This window comes from Podarcis cretensis (assembly GCF_951804945.1).
Source record: "Podarcis cretensis genome assembly, chromosome: 1".
NCBI classification, from domain to species: domain Eukaryota; kingdom Metazoa; phylum Chordata; class Lepidosauria; order Squamata; family Lacertidae; genus Podarcis; species Podarcis cretensis.
The window spans coordinates 79,512,404-79,535,270 of NC_137170.1; the positions used below are offsets into that span (position 1 = coordinate 79,512,404).

At 42.0% G+C, this 22,867-nt stretch overlaps 2 protein-coding genes and 1 long non-coding RNA gene across 11 annotated transcripts in view; 2 read left to right on the plus strand and 1 right to left on the minus strand.

Annotated features, from left to right (window-relative positions):
- Nucleotides 1–3,167: 3,167 nt before the first annotated feature.
- Nucleotides 3,168–14,393, minus strand: TMEM80 (transmembrane protein 80). 3 transcript variants are annotated; one of them, XM_079971212.1, is made up of 6 exons: nucleotides 14,376–14,393; nucleotides 11,086–11,102; nucleotides 7,082–7,175; nucleotides 6,897–6,989; nucleotides 5,343–5,566; nucleotides 3,168–4,207 (listed from the first exon to the last, which is right to left on the minus strand). In XM_079971212.1, the coding sequence occupies exons 3-5, from the start codon at nucleotides 7,098–7,100 to the stop codon at nucleotides 5,361–5,363; spliced, it is 318 nt and encodes a 105-aa protein (XP_079827338.1). In that variant the 5' UTR covers nucleotides 7,101–7,175; nucleotides 11,086–11,102; nucleotides 14,376–14,393; the 3' UTR covers nucleotides 3,168–4,207; nucleotides 5,343–5,360. The 3 variants fall into 3 exon arrangements, with proteins under 3 accessions (XP_079827338.1, XP_079827337.1, XP_079827339.1); XM_079971211.1 differs by lacking the exon at nucleotides 14,376–14,393 and adding an exon at nucleotides 14,014–14,114; XM_079971213.1 differs by lacking the exons at nucleotides 7,082–7,175; nucleotides 11,086–11,102; nucleotides 14,376–14,393 and adding an exon at nucleotides 14,014–14,138.
- On the plus strand, nucleotides 8,286–13,315 carry LOC307213378. Its single transcript, XR_013837491.1, has 2 exons — nucleotides 8,286–12,797; nucleotides 12,906–13,315. It is a non-coding gene; the product is annotated as an uncharacterized lncRNA (long non-coding RNA).
- A 336-nt stretch (nucleotides 14,394–14,729) lies between the features above and the next one.
- Nucleotides 14,730–22,867, plus strand: part of DEAF1 (DEAF1 transcription factor) — a gene marked incomplete at its 5' end in the record, with an annotated part of 35,786 nt that continues 27,648 nt past the window's right edge. For all 7 annotated transcript variants that reach the window (XR_013837441.1, XM_079970961.1, XM_079970956.1 and 4 more), the window contains 6 exons: nucleotides 14,730–15,003; nucleotides 16,167–16,264; nucleotides 16,983–17,112; nucleotides 19,596–19,739; nucleotides 20,394–20,533; nucleotides 21,840–21,905. Coding sequence is in view for 6 of the 7 variants with exons in the window: in XM_079970961.1 (XP_079827087.1) it covers nucleotides 14,730–15,003; nucleotides 16,167–16,264; nucleotides 16,983–17,112; nucleotides 19,596–19,739; nucleotides 20,394–20,533; nucleotides 21,840–21,905 (852 nt within the window). The remainder of the gene's footprint in view (nucleotides 15,004–16,166; nucleotides 16,265–16,982; nucleotides 17,113–19,595; nucleotides 19,740–20,393; nucleotides 20,534–21,839; nucleotides 21,906–22,867) is intronic.

Below are 22,867 nucleotides of genomic sequence, written 5' to 3' on the forward strand. Positions count from 1 at the left end.
AACAAGAAATCTAGAAAGCATAGAAATCATTCTGCTGTAGGCACATGCCATTTTGCCTTAGAAGCAGATTACAGGGTAATACACATTTCTTTACAATTAAACAAATTGTTACTAAAAAGTGTAACATAATGAATCAGACTGTGTAGTATCCCAGCTATGGTTAGCACACATGGCAAAAGTGCTAAGTTTTCCACGTTTCATTGTGAATGTGATGTACATACAGCTTGTGAATGTAGAAGTGAAATCCAAGTAGGAAAGTGTGATGTGCTTATTTTCTGCAAGTAAAGACTTCGCAGTGCTAACACACAGCTTGTTAACAAGAAGCAAACACAAAGTCGTTCCTTAAGGACACTAATCGTGTTTTGTGTTAAAGCCAAAAAAAATGCTGACTTCTTGAGGAATGCACTTTGTGTTTCATTTCCTTTTATTTTTGTTGGGCTTACAAGCAAAGAAACAGTCTGAAACAATGTAGCCTTATCTCTTCAAAATATCTGAGGTCATTAAATCCCAGGAGATGAATGTGCTATCAGAATTTTAGATCAAGCTGACAGCCACCTCAAGTTGTGTACAGAACAAGTGCTTTTTATTTGAGGCATAACCACCACCCAAATAATGATCTCAACTTCTGGGGGGAAATGTGCTCATTTCATTTTTATTGTATTTTTCATTAAAACTTGCTCATCCTGTTTCCAGAAGGGTTTGGCCTTTTAATTATACACTCCCAAGAGCCCAGCATGTTTAGCAATTGTTGTTTGTGACTTTACCATGACAATTTATGCTCATGCTCACAAAAATGGTCTTATGAACACTAACAAATACCTCCAGCAGGTCAGGAGTAGCAGAGAAAAAAGATTCAGGCAGTGAACTAGTTACCTCCGCAGCTCAGTTAAAATGATTATGGGCAATCTCACATCAACATATAGGGGCTTCCTCTATGTGTGTTCATGACATGTGGCTGTGTAGACACATGGGAGAAACAGATCATATAAAGGCAGTCTTCGAAAGCACCTCCGGGTGCAAGTAGATAAATAGGGACCGCTTACCAGCGGGAAGGTAAACGGCGTTTCCGTGTGCGACTCTGGCTCGCCAGAGCAGCGATGTCACGTTGGCCACGTGACCCGGAAGTGTCTCCGGACAGCGCTGGCCCCTGGCCTCTTAAGTGAGATGGGCGCACAACCCCAGAGTCTGTCAAGACTGGCCCGTATGTGCAGGGGTACCTTTACCTTTTAAACCCACTGAAATATATATGATTAACATTAAACATGAATCCTAACTATGGGTGTAGACCCATTGACTTCAAAACAATGGGTTGTATCCAACTGTCTTCCCTCAGATCTGTTTCAGAGGACTGGGGGACCCTTTGGAACAGCATGGGAGGTGACATGCGAGCAGGCTGCAAGAAAACATATGAACAGAAGAGCCTGCTGGATCAGGCCAATGAGCCACCAAGTCCAGCATCATGGTCTCACATTGGCCAACCCAACCAGATGCCTGTGAGAAGCCTGCAAAAACTCCTGTGGTTTTCATAAACATTACTGCCTCCAACAGTGGAGGCAGAGCACAGCCATCATGGCTAGTGGCCATCAGTACCCATCTCCTTCATGAATTTGTCTAATCTTTTAACGTCAGCTAAATTGGTATCCATCAATTCATCCTGTGAGAGCTTCATGGTTTAACTAGGTCCTGAATTTTCCAACATTCAGCTTAATTGGATGTCCACAAGTCTCAGTATTATGTGAAGGAGAAAAACTTTTCCCTATCCACTTTATCCATGCCATTGATAATTTTACAAACTTCTATCATGTCACCGCTTACTCTCCTTTTCACCAAACTAAAAAGTCACAGATGCTGCAACCTTTCCTCAGAGGGAAAAAAGGAGGAATTTACAAAAATGGGCCACCTTTTCTACTCATAGAAGCCTCCACTGGATCAAAAAGCCTTCTATCAGTGCCACAGAGGGACACAAATGGATACAACCCAATGTGTTTGGGGTTTTTTTTATTGCATTTAGAATATGGCGACCAGTGAGCTATTACCAATGTTATTTCACCACTGAGAAGGAAAATTCAAAACTGAAACATTATTTTGTGTCCTGGGTGGTCATGGGATTTTGTAATATTGCAATCCTATGACATTCATGTGAAATACCAATTTAACTTAATAGTAAATATTTTCAAGTAAACATGTTATGATGTAGGATAAGGTTCTGAATAACTGATGCTAAGGATCTCACTTTTGCATGAAACAGTATATACAACTAACTAACTAACTAACTAACTAGCTAACTAACTAACTAACTAACTAACACACACAGCGGGTGGCACTGTGGTCTAAACCACTGAGCCTTGGGCTTGCTGATCAAAGGTCAGCGGTTTGAATCCCCGCAACGGGGTGAGCTCCCGTTGCTCGGTCCCAGCTCCTGCCAACCTAGCAGTTTGAAAGCACGCCAAAAAAAAAAAAAGTGCAAGTAGATTAATAGGTACCGCTCTGGAGGGAAGGTAAACGGAGTTTCCATGCGCTGCTCTGATTCCAGTGTTCCATTGCACCAGAAGCGGCTTAGTCATGCTGGCCACATGACCTGGAAAAAATGTCTGCAGAGCGGACAAAGGCCAGCTCCCTCAGCCTGTAAAGCAAGGTGAGTGCCACAACCCCAGAGTCGTTTGTGACTGGACTTAACTGTCAGGGGTCCCTTTACCTTTAGTATGTACATAGTAGGTGTGAAGGGGATCACCAAAGATATGCAACTAAATGTGCATCACTATGCATCAGTTTATTAACCACAAACTATGAGTGGTGACTCAAGGGTGGGGGAGCACCATGTCAACTTTGACAACTTTGACACCCACCCAATTCTCAGTACGTAGAGAGTTGGAAGGAGTCAACCATCACCACCATTTACAGGCTTTTGGCTGAGAAACTGAATTCATTCTGATAAACTAGATAATCCTGTTCTGCTGCGTTGGAATATAAAAGGTAATTCAAAAGAACTCTTTGTATGTGGTGCTGTATGCAAGATGTGCTCAATAATAATGCTTATAAAATCCTTACATCAACATGTTTCTTACCTCAAATCTCACTACTTTCTGGACAGACAGCCCTGTCAAAGCGCCAATTCTCTTATCCAGCAATCTGCAAACATATTTGCAAGAACTCCAGGGACTAGAAGGTTTTTGTAAACTGCTCTAAGGTCCTAGGTTTTTATTTGTTTTTAACCATCAAACAGTATATGGATTTTATTAAATAAAGAAATAAAATTAAAGCTTCAAAAGTGAACCTGAAACATGATATATGATGTTATTTTAGATTCAGCATATCTGCCACCAGAGTTACCCTCTTCTCTTCAAAACTTTTATACTTTGTATTATTATTATTATTATTATTATTATTATTATTATTATTAATTGTATACCACCCAGGGTGGTTCACAACAGAAAAATACAAAATGAGAATACAAAACTGGTTCACATCATACTTCACACTGTGTGTAAGGAGTGTTTCTACACTTCCCACTGTGAGGAACTTAACTGAACCACAATAGGCATACCCATCAGCTCAATTAGTATCTGTTCAATGTGAACGACTTGAAGTCTGTTTATTCTTAGTGATAGAAAAATAGAAATATACACTGTCCATAAATACAAATTTAAAAATATGATAATCTTTAACACACTTCTTAAGGCTTTCTTGTAGAAAAACACAGTTCTAAGATACACCACAGAACATAAATCTAGGTGAAGGAAAACCCACATTGGACATTATATATAAAAGTTCTATACTAAAGAAAAATATATTGGCTTAGATTGTAAATGAGGTTCTGATGGCAAGTTCCCACATGCCGAGTTCTGCTAACAGAATGTTCCTGCTAGTAGAAGGAAGGGCAGCACTTTCATCAGTCTCCCCTCCCCAACTGCAGCCCCTTGAATGTCCACTCAGGAGGGTCTGGGGAAATTTTAGTGTATCAAGTGAGACAGTGCAGGGGGACGGGAAAATTGGTTTTTTAAAAAAAGGAAATGCTGTCTTCCACAAATAGAAGGAGCCCTTCCATTTGCAGAGGGGACTAATTAGAACCCAAGGCATAAAATACTGTAGTTCCCAGAAGATCAACGTGGAATTCACCTTTCCAAAGTACATATGAATTGAATTTGTCTTGAAGTCACTGGATTTGGTCTTAAAATTATTTTTCTCATATCACACACCTTTTAGATACCTGAAAGCGAAAATAAGACCACAGCAATGTCACGTGGATATACTTCTCAAAATCATCCAACATATTCAAAAGTAAAATTAAGTACCCTACAGTATACATAGCAAGGCATGACCTGTACTCAACTAAATCTGTTTTGCAGAATACATTAGGCAATATCCAACACTGTTTGTCCACCAGTGGAACAGGCACCATTTGTGAAATAAGGATGTCTCCTCCTGCACATACCCAAACCTGCCCTGAAAGGTTACAGTGACCCTCCAGAGCAGCTGGGGAGGGATGAGGGCTGCATGGGAAAGGAGAAGAGGGGATCTGCTCATGCAACACTGGATATTGCTCTTTCATTAATAAAATATATCTTTCAAATATTTTGAAAACTATTCTTAGATACCCGTAATTCTGACTTTAACTGGGAATTAGGCTTATGATAATGTACAACCAAGATATCAGTTTCCAAGTAACTTTTAAAAGATTGCTACATTCTTTTGAAATTTTCACTATAAATGCTTATGCATGGTCTGATACAGCACAATAACATGTGATTTAGTTCCACTTATTCCACTCTTAAGACCACTGAAATGAGTAATCACCTCAAAGAGCTGCAAAAATTAATCACAAGGGTCTGGCTAATATTTATTTTGAAAGATGATTCAAGCTTTATGAAGCACTTTATTGCTACCTATTTACCGTGTATCTTCCAAGGAACAAGAGGTCAATGCCTCTAATCATATGGTATACACACACTGTGGGTAATCCCTGGGATCTGTCCACAACATGAATTTCTACATTTGTAGAAGCATGTTTTCCTTGAAACAATGTGGTGCTCACCAAAATCAGGCAAAGGACAAACAGCAAGCTTGTCTGCCACCAAAAATGTGGATCAGCCTTGATTTGAGTATCAACATTTAACTCCAGACTTCAATGCAAACAGAGACCACCACTAAATAAGCTATGCTAAGAATAACCCTGCATAATGTGTTACATGTTAGTTCACGATGGCCTCATGGAACTTTGCAGTGTAGTAAGAACAGTTATGATAGTGTTTATACTCGAGAACATCAAGCCCATGTACTTTTACAAGGATCAATTAAAAATCTGTACTGCTTTTTTAAAAAGAAAATACAGAATATAGGTTTACCACAGATAGCAGCATGAGTTAACTGACAAATGCAGCAATGGCTATGACTTGCAGGATTGCTTCAAGTCCACATGTGACAAGCAGTACAACATTAATGATGACATCTGCTCGCAGGACATATGTTTGCCACACCAGAAAGTAGATGGATAGGATTATGCTGCCAGCAGTGATCACAAGACTGATACCCAATGGATACTCTTCTTCTGTTAGATTCCCTTTGGTACCTAGTGAAGTTAAAAAAAAATACACAAGCACAATTGACAAATGATGAATGTGATAGCTCACAAAAATCCAAATTCAAAGCGACTATAATGGCCTTTTACTAGCTGCACCCACCTAGTATGATAGCTATGATCATTCTTCGGCCAGGAGAGTCTTCAGAGGCTAACACAGCGTATACTGGAGTTTGTAACAGAAATACCAGTGCTATTCCCTTTTACAGTGCTTTTGTGCTGATATAGCCATGACGTAGCTGAGAAGCAGAGCCTTCCTTTTCATTGTATCTTCCCCTTTTCAACCACCATGATCCACATAACCCAGCAATACTCTCATTTTACCCTGGGCACCTAGTACAGTGGGGCTGTTGCTGCATCCCCCCTCCTATTAGCAGCATTCCATCTACTTACCAAGAAGGGAAGGGCAGGGGAGGGACATGGGCAGGGCTGTGTGGGCACACTGGTGAAAGCCAATTTGGTGCTTCTGCCACTAAACTGATACAGACCCAATCTCTCTGCCCTGTCTTAGTAAGTAGCAGTGGTGCCACTGCTAGGACAGTGAGGGCACAGCACAACCAGCGGCGGAGCATATGCCTGCACTGCCCAGGGCAGGCGCACTCCCAAGGGGGGCGTGGTGCGGAGGATGCCCTCCCAGGCGCGGGATAGCCACTCGGTTGCCCAGAGCGGCACGCAAGCCCTGCAGCTGGGGGTGGAGCGAGCTGCCCAAGGGGGCGGAGCAAGTAGCTGGGGGGGGGAGGGTGGAGCGAGCAGCCTGTGGTGAACATTTAGTGTGCTGCCCACCCACGACTCCCAAACCTCCCCCAAGCTGTCAAAATGAAGGGGGAAGGGGAGAATGCCGCTGGCAAAGCGGTGCAGCTCCCCCCCATCCCAATAGCTCAGGGTAAGCTTGGGAGTTGTGGGCAGGCTGAATGTCACCCCCCCAGTGAGGGCACCTGGGGTGATCTGCCCCCACCGCCCTCCTTCCTATGCCCCTGAGCACAGCCTCTGCTCCTGATTTTTATGGTTTAGTAAAATTGCCCTTTTTTAGGATGCAAGTGATAGACTCTTACTTTAGAACATACATCCAGACAAACATGCATTTGACTGGAGTGTGACCTTGACAAATATATCCCTTATTTAACTAGCATTTAGCAAAGTCTCATTTGCACTTTTACCCATGTAGGTCAGTCAGCCATTTTAATGTTTAACATTAAAAGTATTTAAATGTGTTGTAAAATAATTGGTTAGCTGTCATGAATCAGCATGTTTCGACATGTATCCTTACCAAAGGATTAATATTTAACAATGATTCTAATGTGCATGCTGCTATCCAACTTACCAAAGTATAGCCTGATTGCTTCAAGAACTGCCATAATGAACAGCAATATGAGATCAAGAGCTAAGAAATCATCTGGATACGTGAAAACCTGACCTGCCAATGAGCAAAGTATAAATGATGAAAAAAGACAAGTAACAAGAGGTCCACAATACAGCTATTTTAGCTGTGTATTTGAATTAACTTACTTTTATAAATAATCATCATCAGGGTTGCTAAAAAATAAAATATATAATAAACTACATTTAAATAGAAAAGAATCTGTAAGGGAACAGATGACAGCTGGCAGTTTCTGTCAAGGAAATTGGTTTTAAAACAATCAAATCATGTCCCGTCCCCCGTCCCCCACTTCAGACAGCAACACTCCAAGGTATTAGATAGAGAGGGGTTTCTCAGCCCTGCTAGTTGAGAACTAGAGGTTGACCAAGGACCTCCTGCATACAAAGCACGTGGACTGCTATAGAGCTATGGGCTCTCTCAAGGTATGGCAATGTATGACTTAGATGAAACATTTATTGTGGAAACTGTTGATACAGAAGGTCTTGTTAAAGTTAAAAAAAGTTCTTGAAAGGGTATCTGTATAAAACTATTTGTTCAAGCCACGGGATTTGTTTTACAGGGATTTTATGAAGGCTGAGAATAAGATCAAAGGCAATTTAACTTTCACAGTCCATTAAGAGGAAGACTATTCCTGCAGTGGCTTTATGAAAATCTTGTATGATTTGGAGTATGAATTTTCAAGTGACAGAAGCCTTTGCTGGGTTATTTGCACTTTCAAAATAACGTACACTGGTATTTCAGTCTTCAAAAGTCTTAGAAAAAAAAATTACTGGCCATGGACTGGGAATACCAAGGACTTTTCAATCCTGGCTTAGTCAAATTCCTATTCTAATTCCATCCTACATCTTAAGATTCCAACACACTAAATATTATAAGCAACATTCTAGTTGTAAGAAGAACCACCTACTTGAATTTTATTGACTAGTATTCAGCTAAGGTTTAATCAGCGTGGACTCACTGAAATGAACATGACTAAAAGTTAGGTTTGTTAATTTCAGTGGATCTATACCCAGAAAAGCTGAGTTTAAATACCACCCATTAAACTTACAATGTCTACTGATCGAGAACAGAAAAACTTGAGATAGCAGTGCTCATGACAGCTGGCTCACCAGATCTGTAACCCTGAAGCACATTAGGACTGGATTTGGAAGCTCCCTACTGAATCACTAAGCTCACCAGGTGGCCTTCAACACAATTGTTCTGCCACATCCTAACCTTCCTCAAGGAGTTGGTGTGAGGAAAAATAAATTGCTTTGCATTTTATAGACTGAAATGTGCCACAGAACTTAATAGCAATCTAGGTCAGCATAAACTAAGGTTTCTGCAATACCTCCTATGAAGAAATGATAATGGTTTAATGATTTTTCTGCTTCTTCTAGCAATTGTAAATCTATAGAATTCAAATTGTAATACAATGAAATACAATATAAGAAATATAATAAGCAATAAAGATGCAATTAAAAATCAACAGGCATATTCAATCTGATGGATGCACCATCTCCAACTGCAAAATCCACCGACATGCCATGGAGCACCTGAATGAAGCTTGTAGTGGTTCACAAACTGATTTAGGAACTCCTGACGTAAGAGTTTGTGTTGTACCTTCCAAAGATTTCTGTGGTATTTTGCTTAACCCAAACTGTGAGCTGAGCTGCATTCTAGCAGAGGGGACTGATAATGGAGAGTAAATGATTCACATGTGGAGGGTTTTGCCATTCCATTCATGGCAATGAGAACCACGTGTGCACTTTGGGTTCCATTTCTCCATCCAAATGTATAAACCATGCTGAGCCCAGGTTCAGGGGCAATCTATAAGCAAGGTTTTAAGTGGGAAATGCAACTCACGCTATCATGCTAAGAAAATCTCAGCTAATTGCACACTAAGAGGTAGGGAATAACCCAGTATAAAGTGGAATAAGTTGATAACATCATGGTTATCTTATAAATTCCCTTTTTAAAGATTTTAATAAAATCTTTATTGGTTTAAAATCAACACATACACACAAAGAAAGCTTAGAAAAAGAAAAAGAAAACAGAACAAAAGAAAGACAATACATCTCTTACAAACAAAAAGAAATAGAACAAAACATCGCGAATGCACAAAAATATTCTAGCTTTCAACTTCCGACTTCCTTTATATGGGTTCTTTGTTTCCTTAATTATTTGCCTCAATAAGCTTAAACTTTATTAAAACTTGTTTGTTCTTTATACCTTATTCAATTCTGACAGTTATTCAAAGCATTCTAAAGTTTTTATATGGGGACACCGTTCTTTTAAATATTGTCTGAAATCTCTCATTCTCTTTCAAACTTTTGGGTTGATCGATCTCTGATCTTTTCCGTCATATATGCTAGTTCCATATATTCAAACAGTTTTACTTGCCACTCCTCTTTTAATGGAATTTTATCTCCTTTCCACCCCTTGGCAATCAGCATCCTCGCTGCTGTTGTTACATGTAAAAAGATCCTTCCTTTCTCTCTTGGGATGTCTGATGCCATTATACCTAAGAGAAAGGCTTCCGGTTTTTTATTAAACGTTACTTTGAACAGTTTTTTTTTTAATCATTATATATAAGTTCCCAAAAGCTCTTAATTTTTTTGCAACTTCACCCTATGTGGTACATCGTTCCCTCTAACTCTCTACACCTCCAGCATAAAACTGAGTTGGTTCTGTACATTTTTGACAGTTTGCTAGGGTTATGACCTGTATAGCATCTTCATAAAGTTTTCTTTTATAGTGAAGCAAGCTGTGAATTTCAAATCCCTACTCCATAAATTTTCCCATTCCACCATTTGTATATTGTAACCGAAATCCTTCGCCCACTTAACCATGACTGATTTTACCTCTTCTTCCTTTACTTATCTTATAAATTCCTGAAGGACATCTGAGGTGCACAAACACAAGCTATTGTTGATTTCTGTCAGTTTTCTTCAGTTCTATAAATCCAACAGCAGCACAGAAGGAGTCAACCTTTCAAAACAGAGCAATGCTTAAATGGCTGAAGTGTGCTTTCTCTACATTGTTCTGACGGTCCCTTTCTATTTTTACAGAAAAAAGCAAATACACCAGTCTTGCTGGAACACATGAATTCCTGAAAGCGCTGTACTTGCTCTTGGAAACAATGCCTGTAGGCATCCTGCACACTCATACACAGTCAAATATTTATATGAAAGAATGAATCAGAAGGAGCCATGCCCATTTAGTTAAGTCCCACCGACCTGAATGAGACTTATTTCTGAGTAGGCATGCATAGGACTGCACTATAAAAGACCTACAGGTAATAGCTACATTCCAGCTTGTGGAGTGGATGTCAGTTCTACTGAAACAGAACTGAGTATTCACATTCTCCAGACTGAAGTAATGAGAAGGAATTGTAGCAGCAGAAATACTTGAAGACTGTCTGGAATGCTTTTTGGGGTACTTGTAATACAAACTGTATTACCCATGTGTCTGGAGTGTTGGGGGACCCTCCAGAGCAGATTTGGGTGGATATGGTGGGAGGGATGACTGCAGTGAAAGGAGAAATCAAAGAAAATTGCTTCCTGATCCATTCTGCTGATATAACCCTTATCATCAGCTGAGTAAGACCAATGGATACAACTCTATTTTATGGAGACCACTCTGATCATTTCATTTCATTTCTTAGTTTCCCAGACTATAGATTAATCAAGTTCTAGTACAGTACTTATAATCAGTGACAACATATACTGCTTTTGCATATCTCAAATTTCACTATGAATTTACAAACTAAAACTTATTGGAGTATAATGAAACATAAAAGTAGTTTTAAAACTTCAGCAATAAACAAACAAACAAACAAACAAACAAACAAATAATACCCCGCCCATCTGGCTGGGTTTCTCTAGCCACTCTGTGCAGCTCCCAACAGATTATTAAAAATACGATAAAACATCAAACATTAAAAACTTCCCTAAACATGGCTGCTTTCAGATGTCTTCAAGTAGTATTCCCCATGTCAATTTGTTTGCTACTGAATACCTGCATTGCATTATATTCTGCAACATGCTTGACAGTCCATAGTCCTCATTGAGGAACCCCAATAACACATTTGAAAATCACAGATAGAAAGAAGCAAAATTATTTCATCATCTGAATGAATGAGAAAGGATACAACAGATGTTGCTCTTCCTGTACATAAGACAAAAATAATAATTATCAGTGTCTATAATTTTTGGACCAAAGATTAAAAACCTAAGAATGGCTGAATACATGTTGTACAGTAGAAATGATTTTTTTTCAGAGTCACTGGGAAAACAATTTAAGCTATGACAGTAGCCAGTTAAAACATGAACAGCTCACTTCAAAGCTGTAACACACAATGCTGAAAGATCTATTTCATACCACCCCTACTCCCTGCAAGAATAATGCTGCAATTTACAAACCACTCGAGTCATCTTGGGCATATTTTTCAGTTTAGGGCTACAGTCTTAAACACACTACTGAAGTAAGCCATAAAGAACACAATGGAACTTATTTCTGCACAAACATGCACAGAGGTTATAGAACCAAAGCCTAAAACTGATCAGAATGTTACATTTTAAAGCAAGAAGTAACAAAGCTAGGAAGGACATAAAGAATTCAGTCATTCATCACTGTCATACATTATTAGGCTTACATAAAATGCTTGATGTATAACCTAGTTACACAAAGCAGTTCTCTATCCCCCTCTAGTGAATTAAGCATGCTATGGTTTCTAAGTCGGTGAATTATTTCAACAGGGGCCTAAGTCCTTCTTTAAATCAGGTTGAAACAAAATAAACCTTTAGATGTAGTTGAAGTTACACTTTATAGTGCAAACAATTCATAAGATGTGGGCATGTCTGTAAGATGGAGGTGTAGCTTGAAATTATATTTAATGTAAGATAGCCTCTGGTACACTATGTTTAAGCAACTGATTGGTATGGATACCCTCTCCATCTAATCCAACATCTACAGTCTGATGAATGCCACTTTAAAAAATAATACATATCTCTGTGAACTGTCCCACATGAGAGTTTATATTATTCATTACATTACTAATGCCATCTGTACCCCTCCAACCCATAACTATTACATACACACACACACAGCCCATGTATTTAAAGTACATGGTCACAGAAACACTCCCAGTAAGAATCACAATGCCTGTGTTATTGGCCGAATTATTTTTGTGAACCCCCCAAGCACCTAATATAGTGAAGCAGCCATATTAAACTGCAAAAATAAAGGGCTAAGAGTAATAAGGGTTGTAACCAACAAAGTAATGTAAGAGAAACTTCCACACATGCAGCAGAGCACCCCCTCCATCCACACCATTCCCAGATTTGCTCAGGGTTCCCTCCCACCGGCCCTCCAGAGCAAATATGGGGGAGTGTTCCGTTGTAGGAGAGGGAGAAGTTCTGTTGCACAAATCAAAGTTGTTCTGCTCATGCAATAGCTTTGCTGGATTCGACCCACAGCCATGAATGTGTGATCACTCTTGACTGCTCTGAAGTGACAAATGTGGCATCCCATCCAGTAAGTAGAGGGGCATTTCCCACAAATACAACTCATTTTGGGGGGGTACATATTCATCCCACTTTTTCTCCCCTGTGCTCCCTGAGGGTACATATCCTCTAGCCCACCCCTTTTGTCCTTACAATATCCTGAGAATTAGGTTATTATGACAGGCAGCAGTGGGCTCAAATTCACCCATATTTGGACCAAGGTCCCAGGTATGTCCAGTAATCTAGACATCAGCCTTCCCCAACTCCAAGCAGCTCTAACCAACATGGCCAACAGCTAAGGATGGTGAGTGCTTGAGTGCTTAAATAGTGCAGGGGTGGGGAACCTGGAGCACCATAGGTTCCCCACCCCCACACTACTATACAATTTTGCTCTCCAATAATTCTGTGTACTTTGAAAGTCAAAACTGCTTAGAATAATTGGATGATTAAGCATTGGTTGCTGTAGGCAACAGTCTACTTCATCACTTATAAAAGCTCACAGTAAGTCATTCAAAAAGCTGCAGGCCTGATCACAATTACTAGGGAGAAAATAATCCATTTAATGTAATGAGATTTTGGCTCTGTTGTTACTTGAGGTGGGAAACCTGTGTCTAAGCTAGGGGTGCGGACCCTTTTTCAGCTTGAGGGCTGCATTCTCTCATAGAGAACCATCCAGGGGCAGGACACCAGTGATGGGCAGGAGGCGAAAACGGGCGGAGCAACAGTTAGGACTCTCACTTTTGTACAGGCTGCATTCCAGACACACAAAAGCCAAGGGTATGCATGTGTACACACACACAAACACACACACCTTTCGATCCAGGCAGCCACAGTTCAAGGCCACATTCCAGGGAGGCAAGAAACAAAAGAAAACACCAGAGGAGAGAGCAGAGCAGTGCCTCTGTAAGGGGTGTGGGCTGGGGAGGGTGCCCAAGGCTAGCTGCAGGACAGGAGGGCTGCATTTGACCCCAAGGCTCACTACTCCTGGACTATACGGATTTAATTCTGGCTGTAGGAGGAGGCTTTTGCAATTAAATGAATTACTTCTCGATACCGAAAATCCCCTCCATGTAGAAAAGAAATGTCAGGGGGAAAGGCTAAGCTGAAACACAACCTTTCACCCTGATATCCAGTTTCCTATGTAAAATAATTTTATGTTGGAGGGTGCCCATGGAGAAGCATTCAATCAGGCTGACACTCCGCCCCCGTCAGAGGCGATAGCGCTCTGCTTAAGAGACTTGCCGCCTCAATGAGAACTAGACACCTAAGCCCTAATCACAAACACTTACAAAACGCAGAAAAAATCCTGCGTGGACGTACTTAAGAACGGACTGCGGGGTTGCAATCCGAGCCTCGTTTACTAAGGAATAAAACGCCACTCCGAGCAAGAACGCGCATTTTTGCTTCTCTGTTGCCATGGAAACCTAATACCAGGCAAGGCCAACGCAGCCCAGTGAGCAGCCGGCGGCCTCGTCACCAGGCTCTGGAGCCGCGCGCATGATTAGGGGAACCGGGCCTGCCTCCCCTCACTCGTCCTGGCGTTAACAGCGGCGCCTTAGCGGCACTGAGCTCACCTCGCCTGACGGCCGCCATTTTTTCAATCCCCCCCGCCCGCTAGCTCTCCGCCCCGCCTCAGTTCCTCCAATATCCCGATAGTCCTTGCGCAGCCTCACTCGGGGCCTCGTGAACCTCCGCATACTGCCGTTCGTTGCTTTTCGCGCGGGCGGGATTGCACAACAGATTTCGGAGCTCAGGCGTTCGGGCTGAATCGGACAGCTCCGGTCGCTTGGGACTGTGAGGGGCGGGATTCAGAAATCCCTGTTCGGCCTTTCCCGCTCGCTTCCCGCTTATGCCCTTCGATTCGGTTATAGCCGGAAAGACTCGGGTCTCTTCGGCAATCGCCGTCGGTCGCCGCTTTTGAGAAGCCGAGACGAACCTGGACCAGTTCGGGCGCCTTCGCAAGCTTTCGGTCTCGTTCTAGATCTCTTCGATTGGGAATTAGGCTGATCGGAAGAGGTCGGCTTAGATCGGGAACTGTTCGGGATTTTTCGGGTGAGACCGAAGCGGCGCTCCGGAGGCCTCGGCCAGGGTTGCCATCGGCAGCACTCGGGAGAGTACTCGGACAAGATCGGAGAGGGCCTTGGGCAGTTCGTTTCGTCACTCGGGAGCCGTCAAAGAGGCGCTCGGGTGAGATCGGAGACGAAATCTCAATCGGACGGCCTCGGCTCACCTCGCTTCGGTCACCCCCCGCGCCCCCCTCCCCAACACCCCCGGCTAAAGGCCTCTTCGGATGGAGGACTCGGACTCGGCCGCGAAGCAACTGGGCTTGGCTGAGGCTGCGGCGGTAGCTGCCGCCGCTGCAGTTGCTGCGGCGGCAGCAGCTGCGGCGGCCGCAGACGGGTCGGAGCACCAGCAGTGTGTGGAGGCTAGTGGCTCGGGGGCGGAGCCACCAGAGGAAGAGGAGGTGACGGCCGTGACCGTAATGGCGGCGGATGCCGAACACATCGAGATGGGAGCCGAGTCCCTGCCGAGCAGCGACGAGGCCACCGCGGCTGCCTTCGCAGGTCAGCGCACCCGGCGCATGCGTAGAGGCGCCCAACCAGCCAGTTCCTTCAGCTTCGTCCCTGACGCTTGGCTGGTTCGCGCTCGTGCGCTTCAAGGAGTGTTAATGGGCCCCCGCCTGTTTTTTGTAACATCACGTTTTGAATGCTTGTATTGCATCAGACACCACTCTGCTCTGTGGAAGTACTTCGCACGTTCCTCAGCCGCTATTAGTCAAGTGTATAGAAATCACGTGCACACATGCATATGTGAATCAGCTCCGAGACATAGTATAGCGGAGGAGTCGTCGCTATCATGGCTGCATTGTTTCATTTCTACTGCTCCCTGAGTCATAGGGCTACTGGACCTTTAATACCGTGGTAGGGAGTCTTTTTGGCCCTCCAGGTGTTGTGTTGGCCCTGCTATTTGGTGATAATGGGAGTTGGAATCTCAACGTCCAAAGGGCCACAGGTTTCCCAGGCCTGCTTTGACAGCAGCTTGACAAGCAGAAATCTAGCAGATGTAGGGTTCCTCTATAGTTCCCAAGGGAGAGCTGTGCCTGTTTAATTTCCGCCTGTCAGCCAACTGAAGAAAGACACAGAGCCCTGCTTTGTAGTGATTAGATGTGACAACCCTAAACACAGCAATATAACTTGTCTGTGTGCATTTATACGTTTCATTTTTTAGTTTGCCTCAGGAAATATGGCTGGATGTCTGAAATGCATAAAATATCAAAGTAGCATACAATAAAGCTTCACTCATTTAAAAATTAAACACTTGAAAAAGCAAGTGAAGTAGAAAGTTCTGTAAATACATGCATACATTAACCTCAGTCATACAGTGGGACTAAATCTTGGAATTTGATGAACTTTATTTCTGAGTAGACACACACACATAGGACTGCACTGTAAGAGGGAAACGTTTCCCACTGCATCTCACTACTTTAGATTTAAGTGCAGTCACTATATTGGTGGCTTATTACTAATTAGCTGTGCTCACTGAACCAAAAATGTTTGCTTTATGCATTGAAATGCACACCTCAGAGGGAGAGAGATCATGGGGTACCTTACACCTAGATAGTTGGATAAGAAAAACATTTGTAATTGCATGTTTTACTCATGGGATTTATCTGGTCCATGGGAGGCTGTAGCAGAAAATTAAATATTATTTTGGCCATATTTTACAGAAGTGACTACAGTAACTGTAGCCAACGTGGGTGCCTCTGCAGACAACGTATTCACTACTTCAGTAGCAAATGCAGCATCTATTTCAGGACATGTTCTGGTAAGGTCAGGTTTGATTCATTCTCCAGTATTTATTCCTTCACATTTAATTTTTTGTGTGCAATAAGTAACATCATAGCTGTGTGTGTATGTCGCTATGACAATTCATCAATCCAACTGCACAGATGTTGCTTTTACCCAGGGCTTGTGGGATAAATACATTATTGTGTACTCTTCCTTTTAATTCCATTATGGGCAATCTTACACATTACACAGAGGAAAACCCAAGTTTGCCAACACGTGTAGATTCAACATAAATCAGTGAGTAGCCAATCACTTGAAAATGTATAAAGCTGCCTTGATGTAGCCATTGACTCTACAATGCCCCCTTTTATATCACTTGTACAAAACTCAATAATGTAATATTGTTTAAGTAGTTCATGATTTGCACAGGCAGTATCTAGAGTCTAGACTGTAAGATCCTTGGGACGGAGAACTCTCTCAATGTTGTATGCCTTATGTTCGGCTTGTAGTTAGTTTTATTTACTTGTTGGTCCCAATCCAATCCATACTGGCACAGGAAAACTCTGAGAACTGTGTCTATTCAACTGCACAATGAATGCTGAGGAAGGGAGATGTGGATTTCTCCTCTCCCCTGTAAATATGCAAATCCACCTTAGATATTTCCATACTAACTTAGAAATACTAACTTAGGCAAACTAATATAAAAGAGTAACAACCCTTTCAAGTTGTATCAGCTAAAGCTCTTTCTTCTGCAGTCTGGAAGGACAGCTCTTCAAATTGGAGACAGCTTGAACACTGAGAAAGCCACTCTGATTGTGGTCCACACAGATGGCAGCATCGTAGAGACTGCAGGCTTAAAGGGGTCATCAGCATCTCTAACATCAGGTATTATGTGGTCTTGCAAAGCTTTTTAAAGTGTCACTCCTCAAGTTTAGTTTCATGCCTTGCAATGATAAGGTTATCGTGACAGCTAACTCATAATGTTTGGTTTATCACCTCTTGACGTTTTGTTGGTGTATTTTCTGGCTGTTCACTTTTATATCGGAAATGACAGATGAAAGTACTTTGAGTTAGTTCAAGTAGCTAAGGGAAATTTCTAAACTGAGAGATGGAAGGTGAAGAGGATTTTGTGACAGGATGACAAATGTTTATTGAATTTTGGCGAAATAAGTATACAGTGGTACCTCGGGTTACATACGCTTCAGGTTACAGACTCCGCTAACTCAGAAATATTACCTCGGGTTAAGAACTTTGCTTCAGGATGAGAACAGAAAACGTGCTCCGGCAGCGTGGCAGCAGCGGGAGGCCCCATTAGCTAAAGTGGTGCTTCAGGTTAAGAACAGTTTCAGGTTAAGAACGGACCTCTGGAACGAATTAAGTACTTAACCCGAGGTACCACTGTAATGACTTGGACCCACACTTCCTATGAGTGGATTTCCACTCATCCGATTCTCCCTTTGGGGAAAAGGGCAAGAGAGGTGATTTCTACAGATTTCTCCTTGCTCCTGCAACCATCTCTATACTTAGAAATCTTCTTTGTAGGTTGGGAAGCCTTCTGGAATGTTAGGGCTGGAGGGGATATTGGTTAAAATCACCTGCCCCTTCCCCCTTTGTTGAACTGGAATCCTTTCCAGGAACAGAAAGTTCCTTCATGATCTATGGGAAGACATAGAATAATAGAATTGTAGAGTTGGAAGGGGTCACAAGGATCATCTAGCCCAACCCCTACAGTGCAGGAATCCTTTGCCCAAAGTGGGGCTTGAACCCATGACCTGAGATTAAGAGTCTCATGCTCTACCGACTGTGCTATCCCACGTCTTGTTCAACTTAGTATTAATATAAATGTGCATCAGTGTGTGTTTACTTTTTTATTACAATTATTACAACTATATCAATGTAAATAAATTTCATATCATGCATAGAATATCCATCAACTCTGTTTCCTTTGTCTAGTGTTCATTCCTTTGTCTAGTGTTCATTCCAATAAAGTGCAAAACTTACCCATTTCTTAGCCAGATATCTTCCAAATCTTATCCAGCCATCTTTTCCATTTTCCATGCTTCTGCAATCATTATACAAGCTAAATCTACATGAATCACCAAGATTTGTCTGTGCATGTGTTCTTCAATCTCTTTCTGTGTGCTCTTATCTATAAACATTTATGCATACAACTGTTAACTTACATACTGTATTTTGTTCTTTTCTGCTTTATATGTATTAATATGAAACAATGAATAACAATAAGTAAAATGAAAGATTACTCAGAAGTTATCGTTGCGAGTACTATGTTTACAGAAACCACAGCTCAGTTGGAGTTCTGTATAATGTGTTACAATCAGGCTTTTAGTCCAAGTAAATGGGATTATGTTGGCTTTGATCCAATTATTCAGGTCTAGCATGTTTTTGGTAAATGACAGTTTCAATAAATATTGGAAGCAGTAGGCTTTTGCAGGCTTGGAGAAGGACTTGTGCTTGCATACTGTGAGTAAAACTATAATTTTGAACATTGAAGAAAAAGTATTGACATAACTGATAAGTTCTGTCTCTTTGTTTTTGCATTTAAATCCTTTTTCCTTCTGAAAACCCAGCAGGGCTATCTAAACGACTGTAGGTTGCCTTGAGTTATGACATGAAAGGAAACAATTCAGCTTCAGTATCCCATTTGTAGTTCAAAGCTGTTCTTGGCCTGCTGTCTTATTGTTCTCCAGGTGGTGGTGCAATAGCTACTTGGAACACCCAAATGATTTTACTGTGTCCTGCCTTTTTTAAAACAAAAACTTCTCTTTCATCTGATGCAGTGTTACGAAATCAGTAAATCAGGGCCAGTTCATATGCTCTGACAACAATGCGATTGGCACTACTGCATGCTTGCATCCCATGTTGCACTAGTAATGGCTGAACTGGGAGAACCATGTGGAAGAAACATATTGTGTGTCTCCTCTCCATGCTGCTGTGGTTGAATGGAAAGCAACAATGACCTTTGCCCCTTTCCACATGATTTCTGTATTTCAAACAGATATGCTGTTTGATATACAGAAATATTTGATTTAATATTTGTTTCCTCTTCTTTTGTTAAAGGAACTAGTTCCCAACTAGAGTGGGGGCGGCAGGGGCTGCTCCAGTTGGACTGTCTCCTTCACACCACAGAGTCATCTTTACATTTTATATCATTTATTTGTTCTGGTACTGGAAAAATTGTAAACTGCTCTGGGTGCCTTTGCAGAAAAGCAGTATATTTTGTTCTATTGGTCAGAAGTCACTTTGAGAATCCAGGATATTCTAGTGGCATTTGCCTTCCTCTGGGAAAGGCAGAAGTTAGAACCTGAGTGTGCTGTGTGTGACTTCGTTTTCTTTCCATAAATCCAAAGGGCCTCAGTCTCCTACTCCTTTAACATCTGGGCAAGAAAAAGCAGGAACAAAATACAACTGGGATCCTTCAGTGTATGACAATGAGTTGCCTGTGCGGTGCAGAAATATCAGTGGGATCCTGTACAAAAACCGACTTGGCTCGGGTAAGGTGTCTCTTCCTCTCTTTCTGATCTGAGGGTGATTATAAATCTTCTGTGCTCCTTCTTGAAGCATGAGAGTCAACAGTGAGCAATGTGGCTCAGCCTCAAGTTCCTGTGGTTCTGGCAGGCCAGAATCTTGTTTTTTGATGAACGGGGACTCAGCCCTTCCCTCTTCTCTGATAAAATCTGTTTTCAATGTATCAGTACAAAGTACAGTCGTACCTTGGTTCTCGAACGTAAGCCATTCCAGAAGTCATTTTGACTTCCGAAAACGTTCAAACACCAAGGCATAGCTTCTGATTGGCTGCAGGAGCTTCCTGCACTCAGTCGGAAGCCATGGAAGCCGTGTCTGATGTTTGGCTTCCAAAAAACGTTTGCAAACCAGAACACTCACTTCCAGGTTTGCGGTGTTCGGGAGCCAAAACGTACAAGTACCAAGGCATTCAAAAACCAAGGTACGGCTGTACAGGGACACTGCATGAGAATTTCCAGACTCCCCTCTTCTCCCCTGCTCATGAAGTTAGGCCAAGTGCCTTCTCTAGGCCCTTGCAAGATCTACAAATATCAGAGAAAGGCTGTTTCCAAGCTCAGCTGGGCCATCTCTGCACAAAGCAATTCTTAAGCAGGAGCTAAGCTTGTTGTTTTGCCCTCTTCAAGGTGGTCGAGGACGTTGCATTAAACAAGGGGACACTTGGTACAGCCCCACCGAATTTGAAGCTATGGCTGGAAGAGCCAGCAGCAAGGACTGGAAGAGGAGCATCCGCTATGCAGGAAGGCCGCTTCAGTGTCTTATTCATGTACGGTGGACTCTCTTTCATTCTTTGTTTTATTTATTTCCTACAAAAGTCAGAAGGTCATTCCTCCCTCCCCCTCATCCAGGCGCAGAGAAACTGGGCACAGTGGAAATCCCAATTCTAGTCTCAGAAGAGTTGCAACTTGACTCCTGAAGGACCACCTGCACATTTACAGACCTGTAAGATCACTTAGATCAGTGGTTCCCAATTAGGGGTCTGGGGAACCCTGGGGGTCACGGAATGCACCCAGGGGGCCTGCGACTCCAGCCCTTGCCTCTCCCCCAACTTTTTTTGTCATTTTTGCATGGTAATATCACACATTTTATGGTCTGTTATAGTGCTGTGATTTTTCAATATATTGGCCAAAATCAGTTTTGTAATCACACCGCGATAATGATTTTGACCAGGCAATATGCAGCAATATATTGTTCCTTGCGCAAGGGGGAACAGGGCAGCCAGTTTAAAGGCACCACCAATATCACACGGTGATCACCTGAAACATGTTTACATTTTTACTTTGCTAACTATACATTGGAATCTGCTCTGGATCAATATTGAGTAGTATTCCATGACACCCCCTAGCTACGCTAGTGCATCGACTTTTCAGAATTTTCAAAAGTAGGGGGTCCATGGCTTGGCTTTTAAAAAATAGGGGGTCCTCAGTAATTAACTAATTGAGAACCACTGACTTAGATCATCTGGGGAAATTCTGTTCATGCCACCACACCCTGCAGAATATCATAGGGTGGTAACCTGAAAACAGGCATTTTCAGTTGTCCTTTTGTTTTAATCATATGCACTGCTTAGAGATTTTTGAAATATTAAGCCGCTTTTAAATAAAAATAGAAAAAGAAAATGTTAATTCACAAGTAAGCCCCACTAAATGCAGTGGGACTTGCTGCTTGTTGTGTATGAACAGGTATCAGTACTGTAGTAGTAGTAGTAATACAGTAGTAGTAGTAATAATAATAATAATAATAATAAATTTATTTATACCCTGCCCAGCTGGCTGGGTTTCCCCAGCCACTCAGGGCGGCTTCCAACAAAAGATTAAAAATACATTAAAACATCAGTCATTAAAAATAGTAACAATTAGTGGAGAGAACATGAAGAGAACAGAATGAGAAAGAACAGAATGTTAATTTCCTGGGCAGGTGGCTGGGAGGAACTCTAGACTAGGTCTTCTAGGAGTAACTTCAAGAAGGTGCTGGGAACCCTGAACTTGATCTTTTGCTTTGTATAGTAGAGCATAGGATGGGTCTCCAGGCATATTTCCCCCTGATACTGTTCTTTACTTTCCCCAATTTAGGATGGGATATTAAATCCTCATGCTGCCTCATGCACTTGTGCTGCCTGTTGTGATGACATGAGTCTGGTGAGTGCACAGCTGCTGTTGCAGAAACTGGCAGGACTCTCTAATGGCACACTGTAGTGCCGTAAGTTTAGGTTATGAGCATCTCACGAAAGGAATAACTGTAAACTTGATGGATCGAGGTGTGCTTCCCTTAGGGAAAGGCAGAACGGAAAGGTGGTCTTTTCATATGACAGCTCTTCACTGAGACTTTGTTACGGTTGCAGTATCTGACTTTCTGATGGAAGAAATATTATTGAGAATAATTTATCTGTCAACTTATTTAAAAATACACATTCTATTTATACATATATAAGCTCTAGTGTTTTCTAATAAATTAATCTGTCAAGTGGCCTTCATTAAGAGTAAATTAAACTACTGCAATTATTATCTGTAAGCGACCTGTTCAAATGCACACCTCAGTAAGAACATTTTTACTATGTTTTCTAAAGATCACTTGAGATGAGTGTAGAGGCAGCAACAGAAAAAGGCCTGCTCTCTGAGTCTTGTGTGATTGCACACCGTGATAACTGTAGAGTCCTCTCCTTAGGACTGTCCAGAGCAGGGGTGGTGAGCCTATGGGCCAGATGAGGCCTCCCAGGCTATTTCTCATGGCCTACTAGCCTCCAGATCAAATTTTACAATGTCAAGGTAGAAATCCACTGTGGCGGTGAAATCAGTCATCTTGTTTCCCTTTGTGCTACTGTCGCTAATAGGTTGGAGTGCTCTGGAAACGGGAAGGATGGCTCTCATCTGCTCCAGGGTTTCCTAGGAAAGGCTCAGGAATTTTTTTGAAAAGATTGGGATCTCTTTTCTGCTTCGGGAGCACTCTGACCTGCTAATGATGATGGTGCAAAAGGAATAGAGGTGCCTTGCTCAGCAGTGATTTCACCATTGGTAGGAGGGAGGGAGGGAGGTGGCAGTGGTCTCAGACAGGACTGGGGTCTGCTCCTTAAAACATGTTTTCCTTTCCTCAAGAAAATCAC

Excerpts from the sequence above, each read along its gene's own strand:
- TMEM80 (XM_079971211.1), bottom strand. Across the intron at positions 6,990-7,081 it reads GATGATGATTATTTATAAAA|GTCAGGTTTTCACGTATCCA; the intron begins GTAAGTTAATTC and ends GCTCATTGGCAG. Across the intron at positions 5,567-6,896 it reads AGCAATCAGGCTATACTTTG|GTACCAAAGGGAATCTAACA; the intron begins GTAAGTTGGATA and ends TAACTTCACTAG.